General features: G+C 37.6%; 1 protein-coding gene across 1 annotated transcript; it reads left to right on the top strand.

The window, feature by feature from the left end:
• Positions 1-9,032: 9,032 nt before the first annotated feature.
• On the top strand, positions 9,033-9,980 carry LOC109261531 (olfactory receptor 56A3). Its single transcript, XM_019440056.1, has one exon. It carries the CDS (start codon positions 9,033-9,035, stop codon positions 9,978-9,980), a length of 948 nt encoding a protein of 315 aa, XP_019295601.1.
• The last annotated feature ends 623 nt before the right edge of the window (positions 9,981-10,603 follow it).

Raw genomic sequence — 10,603 nt, 5'->3', positions numbered from 1 at the left:
ACCAGGAAATCAAAGAAGAAATAAAAAATACATTGAAACAAATGAAAATGAAAACACAACAGTCCAATACCTTAGGGATGCAGCAAAAGTGGTCCTAAGAGGGAAATAGATAGCAATACAGGCTTCCTCAAGAGTTGGAAGAAAACTAAAAAAAATTAGAACAGATCAATGAAACCAGGAGATGGTTCATTGAAAAAAATTAATAAAATAGATAAGCCTCTAGCTGGACATATCAAAAAGAGAAAAGATCCAAATAAAAAAAATCACAAATGAGAGAGGAGAAATAACAGTCAACACCGTAGAAATACAAAAAATTATGAGAGAATATTATTAAAAACTATATGCCAAGAAATCGGACAACCTGGTACAAATAGATAAATTCCTACAAACATATAAACTTCCAAAAATTAACAGAAAAAATAAAAAACTTGAACAGACTGATAACCAACAAAGAAATTAAATCGATAATCAAAACAATCCCAACAAACAAAAGTCTGGGGCCAGATGGCTTCACAGGTGAATTTTATAAAACATTTAAAGAAGAGTTAATATGGGGCACCTGGGGGGCTCAGTCAGTTGAGTGTCAACTCTTGCTTTCAGTTCAGGTCATGATCTCAGGGTGGTGGGATCAAGCCCCACATTGAGCTCTGCACTGAATGTATAGCCTGCTTATGATTCACTCTCTCTCTCTCTCTCTCTCTCTCTCTCTCTCTCTGCCCCTCTCCCTTAGGCTTTCTCTATATATAAAATAAAAAAGAAGAGTTAATATTTATTTTTCTCAAACTATTCCAAAATATGGAAAGGAAAAAAAACACACACAAATTTATTCTATGAGCCAACATTACCCCGATACCAAAACCAGATAAAGCCTCCACTAAAAAAGAAACCTATAAGCCAATATCCCCGAAGAACATATATGCAAAATTTCTCAACAAAATACTAGGAAATCAAATCTAACAATATCTTTAAAAAATCATTCCCCACTATCAAGAGTGATTTATTCCTGGTGTGGTGGTTTAATATTGGCAAATCAATCAATGTGATAGAGCACATGAATAAAAAAAAAAAAAAAAGAAGAACCATATGATCATTTAAACAGAAGCAGAAAAAGCATTTGACAAAGTACAACATTAACTGATGGCAAAACAAACAAACAAACAAAAACCTCACAACAGTAGTTTTAGAGAGAAAATACTGAAACATAATAAAGGCCATCTATAAAAAACCCACAACTAATATCATCCTCAGTGAGGAAAACCTGAGAGCTTTTCCTCTATGGTCAGGAATAAGACAGGTATATCCACTCTCACCACCATTATTTAACATAGTACTGGAAGTCATAGCTAGAGCAATCAGACAACAAAAATAAGTAAAAGGCATCCAAATCAGCAAGGAAGAAATAAAAGTATTTGCAGATGACACGACACTACACATAGAAAACCTAAAAGACTCCACCAAAAAAAAAATGGCTAGAACTGATAAATGGAATCGTTAAAGTCACAGAATGCAAAATCAACATACAGAACTATAATAAAGCAACAGAAAGAGAAATTAAGAAAACAATCCCATTTACAACTGCACCAAAAACAATAAGATAGGAATAAGTCTCCCCATGAGAGATGAAAGAACTATATTCTGAAAACTATAAGAGGACACAAAGAAATGGAAAAACATTCCTTGCTCATAGATTGGAAGAATAAATATTGTTAAAATGTCTATGCTTCTCAAACAACCTATACAGTTAACACAATCCTTACCAACATGCAAATATCATTGTTTATAGAGCTAGAATAAACAATCCTAAAATTTCTATGAAACCACAAAAGACCCCAAATAGCCAACGCAAACTTGAAAAAGAAAATCAAAGCTGGAGGAATCACAATTTCTAGCTTCAATTTATGTTACAATGCAGTAGTGATCAAAACAGTATGCTACTGACACAAAAACGGACTCATAGAGAAGGCACCTGGGTGGCTCATTCAGTTAAGTGTCTAACTTCAGCTTAGGTCATCATCTCACAGTCTGTGAGTTCGAGCCCCGCATGGAGCACTGTGCTGACAGCTCAGAGCCTGTAGCCTGCTTCAGATTCTGTGCCTGCCTCTCTCTCTGCCCCTCCCCTGCTTGCACTCTGTCTCTCTCTCTCTCTCTCTCAAAAATAACAAACATTAAAAAAATGGATAGGTCACTAGAAGAGAATAGAAAACCCAGAAAAGAACCCACAAATATATAGTCAATTAAATGTAAACAAAAGAATTTCTAAAGGGAAAAAGACAGTCTCTGTAACCAATGGTGCTGGGAAAACTGGACAGCAACATGCAAAAGGATGAAACTGGACCACTTTCTTTTATTTATTTTTATTTTTTTAATGTTTACTTTTGAGAGAGAGGTGGGGAGAGGCAGAGAGAGAGAGAGAGAGGAAGACACAGAATCTGAGGCAGACTCCAGGCTCCAAGCTGTCAGCACAGAGCCCAATGCTGGGCTTGAACTCATGAATTGTGAGATCATGACCTGAGCCAAAGTTGGATGCTTAACCAACTGAGTCCCTGGACCACTTTCTTATACCTCACACAAAAATGAATTCAAAATAGATGAAAGACTTAAATGTGAGACATGAAACCTTAAAAGCCCTAGAGGAGAATACAGGCAGTATCCTCTTTGACATTAGCCATACCAACTTCTTACTAAATGTGTCTCCTGAGAGAAGGGAAACTAAAGCAGAAACAAACTATTGGGGCTACATCAAAATAAAAAGCTTCTGGATGGTGAAGGAAATAATCAATAAAACTAATAGGCAGCCTATGGAATGGGAACAAATATTCACAAATGACATATATGATAAAGGGTTAGTATCCAAAATATATGAAGAACCTATAAAACTCAACACCCTCCAAAATAAAAAATGAATTTAAAAATGGGCAGAATACGTGAATAGATATTTTTCCAAAGAAGACCCCAGATGGCTAGCAGACACATGAAAAGGTCCTCAATATCACTCATCATCAGGGAAATACAAATCAAAACTACAATGAGATATTACTTCACAGCAGTCAGAATGGCTAAAATCAACAGCACAAAAAACAACAGGAGCTGGTGAGGATGTGGAGAAAGGAAAATCCTCTTGCGCTGTTGGTGGGAATGCAAACTGGTGCAGCCGCTCTGGAAAAGAGTATGGAAGTTCTTCAAAAAGTTAAAAATAGAACTACCCTACAAGTTAGCAATTACACTACTAGGTATGTATCAAAGAATACAAAAAATACTAGTTAAAAGGGATATTCTACCCCAATATTTATAGCAGCATTATCTACAATAGCCAAATTATGGAAAGATCCCAAATGTCCAATTACTAATAAATGGATAAAGAAAATGTGCTATGTATACACAATGGATTATTACTTAGCCATACAAAATAATGAAATCTTGCTATTTGCAATCACATGATGGAGCAGAGTATCATGATAAGTGAAACAAGTCAGTCAGAGAAAGACAAATACCATATTTCACTCACATGTGGAATTTAAGAAACAAAAAAAATTAGGAAAGGGAAAAATAAAAGAGAGAGAGGCAACCAAGAAACAGACTCCGAACTATAGAAAACAAATTGATGGTTACCAGAGAGGAGGGGGTTAGGGGCATGAGTTAAATAGTTTGTGGGGATTAAAGAGTGCACTTGTTCTGATGAGCATGGGTGATGTATGGAACTGTTGAGTTACTATATTGTACATCTGGAAGTAATATTATACTGCATGTTTACTAATTAGAATTTACATTTTAAAAAGTAAACTAAACAAAACAATACAAAAAACACACCCAGGACAGTTTACATAGAACACATAGGTCAACAAGATAGGTGGATAGGTTAAAACACTAAAGCATAATTAAAACGGCTTAGATAATTTTGTTTAAACTGGGGGGAAAAATGCTTAGTAACTGGTACAGCACCTCCATCAACAAAACAGAAGCTATTCAGACCGTGCCCTGTCGCTGCCACTGATGGACCCTATTCTGCTGCCAATAACGCACACTTTGTGGATCATGGGGAAGTCCAGGAGACACCATGAGAGTGCCCAGGGTAGTGTTGAGGGGCTAGGGGACTCAAAGTAGAAGATATTTACAATAGCAACACAGTATTTGATAGCTGCACAGTTGTGAATATAGCAGTTTGTACTAACTTAATACCACTCCTTACTCTTGGCATTATAAACCACAAACAGATTTAAATACATTGGTATGAAACATAATGCATGTTTTAAAAACAATTAAAGTAAACAAAAGCATCTTTGCGATCTTCTGGAATGTTCGCTAAATAGGATCCACAGAGAAAATCTATTTATAGAAAAAATAGAGTTTGACTTGGTGAAATTGAAAGATGTCCATTGAATACTGGGCAGCAGACAATAATAAAATTGAGAGCTTTATAGCAAACTAGAGGAGATACTAGTAATATCTAGCCAACAAAGGGTTCTAATATTTAAAATATGCACAGAGATTTTGTAAATATGCAATAAAAACAAATATTAATAGAAAAATCGGGCAAAGGATATGACCACATAATTTACAGCCTGAAAACCACAAATGGCCAAACACTATATGAACGATGCTTACTTATCAGGAGAAAATCAAATTAAAAACAATAAAATAGTATGTTACATCTTTATAGGTTTTTTTTTTAACAAGATAGCATCAAATGCTATAAGGATTATGAAAAATAAAGGAACTTTAGGAATTTCTAGTAAGATTTTGTAAATATTTTGGAGAGAAATTTGGTAATTCCTAGTTAAATTAAATAATTTATATGCTATGACTGAATCAAAAATCCTCCACATATATCTACTTTAGGTCTATAAAGAGAAGTGTACAGGATATTGACAGCAACAATATTTTTAGTAACAATTACAGGTCACTTGGGTGTTGACTACTTACATAGAGGGAAAATGCATATAATGGGAATAGAACAGCCACCAAAAAAGATCAAGTGGACTTAAAGCAACATGGACAGATTTTTAGAAATTACTTTTGGGTGTAAACAAAGAATAACATCAGATTTATAACACAATGACATTCTTAGAAAGCCAATTTCCAAAGTATTCTCCCATAAACAAACAGATAACTAATGAGTGTACTTAAGATTAATTAGAAGGACATATTGTAAGGACACTAGAGTTTTCATTCTCCTGAAGGAAAGAGAAATATGAGCAATGTTGAGATATACAGAAGAGAGAGAAGTAAAAACAGAGTAAAAGAAGACCTTTAAAGAGACTGAAGCACAGGATAAGGTATATAATGAATGGTATTCTAATAGCTCTGTATGGTGACAGATGGTAGCTACACTTGTGGTGACCATAGCATAATGGATAGACTTGTTGAAACGCTAGGTTACACGCCTGAAACCTATGAAACATTTTGTGTCAACTACACTCAAATAAAAAAGATTCATGAAAATAAATAAATAAATAAATAGTAAAGAAAGTGTTCATGTTTGCTCCATATTGGAAGGGTATGAGTAATTCACATGAGGTTCAAAATGAAAGTAAGAAATGAAGGAACAGATCATGTTTCCTAATATATAGCTCTATATACATCCCAGCTGAAAAATCTTTCACTACAGCAAAAATTTCTATGGGATTTTTTTCTCTGAAAAACATAATGCATTTTCTCAGGAATATTCTTTTTAAGTTTCTCATGGATTTTTGCCATTATAATGCAGTGATAAAAGTCATGATAAGTTAACATCAATCCATTCAATAACATGGTGAGGGGGTACTTATCTAACAATTACGTGCAGGAAGCCCATGAGAACTTCTGAGCGAACTTATTGGACCCATGGAGGGCACTAGGTGTGCATCTGCAAATAACTGTGAAAATGGATGTATGGATGTAAAACCCCTACACCCAGGAGACTAACTGCCTACAGAACACACAGTCAATGTTCGGCTGAATTACAAGAGCTCCTTGCTTTTAGAGAGGAAAAAAATCATTTTCTTCTACCTGCCTGCTTGTCTGTCCCAGGAGAACATTTTAGGTACAAGGAATTAGGGATGGAAAGTTCCCAGAGGGCAAAGTCCCCAAGGTTCTGGAGTTATAACTCCACCCAGATACTTCAGGAACTAACTGGAACAGCAGTATCAGTGGAGCCAGACCCCTACTCCATCCTATGTAAGTTTGTGTAGAGGATGCCTGAAAGGTAGCTATAGCATGATTAAGGAGAACATGGGGTGAAGGTGGGGGGATCTCTCTCTTCAATGCAGATCTGTGCTGCATTCCATTCCTGAATCACTACTGCTGAAGTAGTCTGAAAATGGGGTAGTAGAGACTGCATCCTGTCTCAGGTCAGGAAGCACCTGTGAGAACCTATGCTCTGAGACCTTCCCTTTTGCTCTTCTCTTGCCTTTTTGGATCTTTTGCTGGGTGCTGCCAGAGATGCAGAGGGGCAGGAATTTGTCTCTAGTAGATTAATGAACAGAGGGAGTCAGGTAACTATATCATCTGGGACTCAGATTTGCAAACGTGGGGGTTTCATATGTGAATACGAAAATTTAGTTTAGGGCAAAGAATCTTCTGCCCACAAATGTTTGAATCATGGCATAGGAATGAAATTTAATCTCGGGGCACCTGGGTGGCTCAGTCAGTTAAGTGTCTGAGTCTATGATCTCATGGTTCAGTTCATGAGTTCAAGCTCAGGTCATGAGTTCAAGCCCTGCACCCAGGCACCGCACTGACAGTACAGAGCCTGCTTGGGATTTTCTCTCTCCCTGTCCCTCTGCCCCTCCCTGACTTGTGTGCTTTCTCTCTCAAAATAAACAAATAAACTTTATATTTTAGGTTTAGGACAGAGATCACAGTTGGAGGGTCAGTGAGAGTCAGAAGGTTGTTCCTCCTATGTCAGCTCAATATAAAGAATTTCTAAAAGCTATTGCTGCCACAAACAGAAAGTTATGCACAGATCATAGAGGTATCTGTCACACTGGTTGGTTTAGATCAATGATGTCTGAAATGATACTTGGGAGACAGGTCTCACAATTCTGAGTTTTGGAGTTAGGTGGTCCCTAACAACCCTTCCCCTTTTTCAAACAGGGCTTCCATAGTGCTATCCTGCAGTCTGATAAAAGTTAACCCTGCAGGGTCTCTGATTTTATCATTGTTCTTCAACCTCACTGGCTTCTTCATCCTGTCCCTACCCACAACCTGTAGTCATTAGCTCTAGGTCCTCAGCCCTAGTGCTCCACTGGCTAGCTCTGATTGCAATCCAAGATTTTAAGAGGAGAGTAGAACAGCATGGTCTCAGATACTTTACTTCTAAGGCTGAGTAGGTAGTTCAATGCTTTTTGGATAAATTATGGATTGAACTCAGAGGAACATCCCGAGAAAAGAGAAGAAAGGAAGAGTCAGTGAGTGGAAAGAACAGATAAAAAACACTCCTATGTTGTCCTCAGAAATTTCATCCTAGGGCTATAATTATCCTAAAGTTCTTCAGGAGACAAAGAGAATATGCTTCTTCTTCTGTACCTCTCCATGGATACTCATGCCTGAATTGCCATTTTTTTCCATTTGGCTATACCCTCTAGTGGTCATTTCAAGATATTCCTTCCTTCCATGTAATTAATTCCCAATTCCTGCCAAGAATACTCTGAATGATTGAAAATTTAAAGATTCTTGAACATGGTGAATTTGGGGGCTCTGACCTATAAGAATAAGTGTAAAAATTTTGCAAAGACTTAGATCAGAGGGTGGGCAAGATCAAAGACAAACCTAAATGACGAAAGTGGTGTTTGGAGGGAGTATTTCAAATTTGGTGGCATGAGGTTGTGCATCCTGTAGGTCATTGTGGCAAGGTCTGGGCTGTTCAAGTGCAATTAGTTATGTCTCAAACTTACAAGTGAATGTATCCAATAAGAAAAATTTAAGGAAAAACAAAGTTCAATGAACACAGTGGCCAAGACCGGAGAAGGTCCTTTGTTAACTAACTCAAGACTGGATGTTTTTTTCTATGGGTGTTTATCTTCATGAACACCTGTATGTGCAGCATCTGCCAATCCTTGTGAGTACTCCACCAAGGCACAGCATAACCACTAGACAAGAGGACCTGGATTGTTACAGTAAAGACCGAAAGGGATATAGAAAGGAAACGAAAGGACTTGAGGTAGACTTCATCACCCTCACATTATTGCAATCAGAACAATCAACTTTCATCTTGTTTAAAGACACATATCATTCTCACATTTCTATGTGCACATTCTACTTTTAAGGTTGTTTCTTCACCAAAGTTAAGAATCCTACATATATTAATATGTACTGGCAATTATTTGGCCACTGTCACACACACTTATGTGGAATTGCACATTCTACTGTTAAAACTGTTCCCTGAAGCTAATAATCCTACATATATGAATACATATTGGCAATTCTTTGGTGGGATCAACACCAATGAACTAAAATAACATTTTAGACAAGGTGAAAATTAACTAACATTAATTCCAGGGTATCATTTTTTCAAACTGTGATTAAAGCCAACTATAGCTGAAAATACAGAATGGGGGGTGGCATAGAGAACTAAGGCCATGCGCCTGAGTCCTTACTTTGTGCCAGACTCTGCTACTCATTTGTGCGTATTGCTAAATTGTCATGTGGTAGTCTAGGTGGTAATTAAATAATAAAACACAAAAGGGAAGAAATTTAAGAGTACAAATTTAGAGACTCACCTTTCACAAAGTAGTTTCCAAGTAATTTCTCCTTCTCTTTAGTTGCTGCAAAGATATAAAACTTCCTTAAACTTAACTGTTGAATAATTCAAACATATCTAAACAAAGCACATATCCTCAGTCCTCTATACTGCTTAAATTGATAAGATTATCCCAGTAGCATGGCACAAAGGACAAACAGATGAATTCACATGACTCTGGATGACTTGCTAGGACTCAAGCATGTCACCTAGGTGAAGCAAATTGTTCTAAATCCATGTGTCATGTGTCACTAGCTAATTTTTATCCTAATTTTACAGACCACTACAAGAAAGCTGTAGAAATATATGACAAACTATGACAGCACACCAAAATGGCACCATCTCCTCTGAGGTTTCAGATTTCCTCCTGAATTGTTTTGTCAGGTCCCACACCTGGCAACTTTCTTTTTCCCTCCCCCTAAGCCTTCTCTTCTTCCTGGCCATGGGGGCCAATGGTGTTCTCCTGATCACTATATGGCTGGAAGCCTCTCTGCATGAGCCCATGTACTATCTACTCAGCATCCTCTCCCTATTGGACATTGTGCTCTGCCTCACTGTCATTCCCAAGGTCCTGGCCATCTTTTGGTTTGAACTCAAGTCCATCAGCTTCTATGCCTGCTTCCTCCAGATGTACATTATGAACTGTTTCCTTGCCATGGAGTCCTGCACATTCATGGTCATGGCCTATGACCGTTATGTGGCCATCTGCCATCCACTGAGGTACCCATCCATCATCACTGACCAATTTGTAGCCAAGGCTGCCATTTTTATTTTGGCCAGAAATGTTATTTCTACAGTGCCTATTCCCATTCTCTCATCCAGACTCCATTATTGTGGGAGAAAAGTCATTGAAAACTGCATCTGTGCCAATATGTCTGTCTCCAGGCTCTCCTGTAATGATGTCACCATCAATCGCCTCTACCAGTTTGCTGGAGGCTGGACACTGCTAGGATCTGACCTCATCCTCATCTTCCTCTCCTACACACTCATACTGCGAGCTGTGCTGAGACTCAAGGCAGAGGGTGCTGTGGCCAAGGCCCTGAGCACATGTGGCTCCCACTTCATCCTTATCCTCTTCTTCAGCACCATCCTTCTGGTCTTCGTGCTCACTCATGTGGTGAAGAAGAAGGTCTCCTCTGATGTTCCAGTCTTGCTCAACGTCCTCCACCATGTCATCCCCGCAGCCCTCAACCCCATAGTTTATGGAGTGCGGACCCAGGAGATCAAGCAAGGAATCCAGAGATTATTAAAGAAAGGGTGGTAATAAGGACAACTGGATCCCTTCATTCCTAATATAGTTTAAGTTTGAATCAAATAATGGGTAAGTCAGCTGAAATTTTATCTATGAGTTACAATTTCAAACTGGTTATTGGATATTGTGTCTTATTTAATAAAATTTAAGTTTCATTGTAAGTTTCCTTTTGTCTCACTTTTACTTTAACAATATCCTTGACCACTTTACTTTTTTTCTCCACACATATTATCCTATACTAACAACATACAGAGATTCCATGGGTAGGTTCTGAAGTGACAAATTTATGTTCCTGAATATACAGCTGTTAATATTTCATGCCTTTGCATTCTTGAATATACAACTGTGGATATTTGGGGGTACAGCTATGTAATGTGTAATGCATTCTTATTCTTATTTCCACAGAAGGAAGCATATTGGATACAAAGACATAGGAGTTGAATTTCAGTCCTGAATGATGGAAGATTGCTATTCATGTGTAACTGGGTCTGTAATTGGGTTGTCTTTTGAAATGTGCATTGCAAGAGAACTGGGATTTTTCTTGGATTTCTCATTTGTGAAACAATTAGCAATGAGTTTGATCAGATTTAAGAGATTCCTAAATTCTCCTCCCCAAAGGGGAGGACATTTATCTT

This window comes from Panthera pardus, unplaced genomic scaffold (assembly GCF_024362965.1).
Source record: "Panthera pardus isolate Hobbes unplaced genomic scaffold, ASM2436296v1 HiC_scaffold_12, whole genome shotgun sequence".
In the NCBI taxonomy this organism is placed as follows: Eukaryota; Metazoa; Chordata; class Mammalia; order Carnivora; family Felidae; genus Panthera; species Panthera pardus.
Note: the sequence above shows the minus strand (reverse complement) of the source record. Positions and strands in the feature narration are given on the sequence as shown.

Excerpts from the sequence above, each read along its gene's own strand:
- LOC109261531 (XM_019440056.1), top strand. The coding sequence starts at position 9,033 with ATGACAGCACACCAAAATGGCACCATCTCCTCTGAGGTTTCAGATTTC.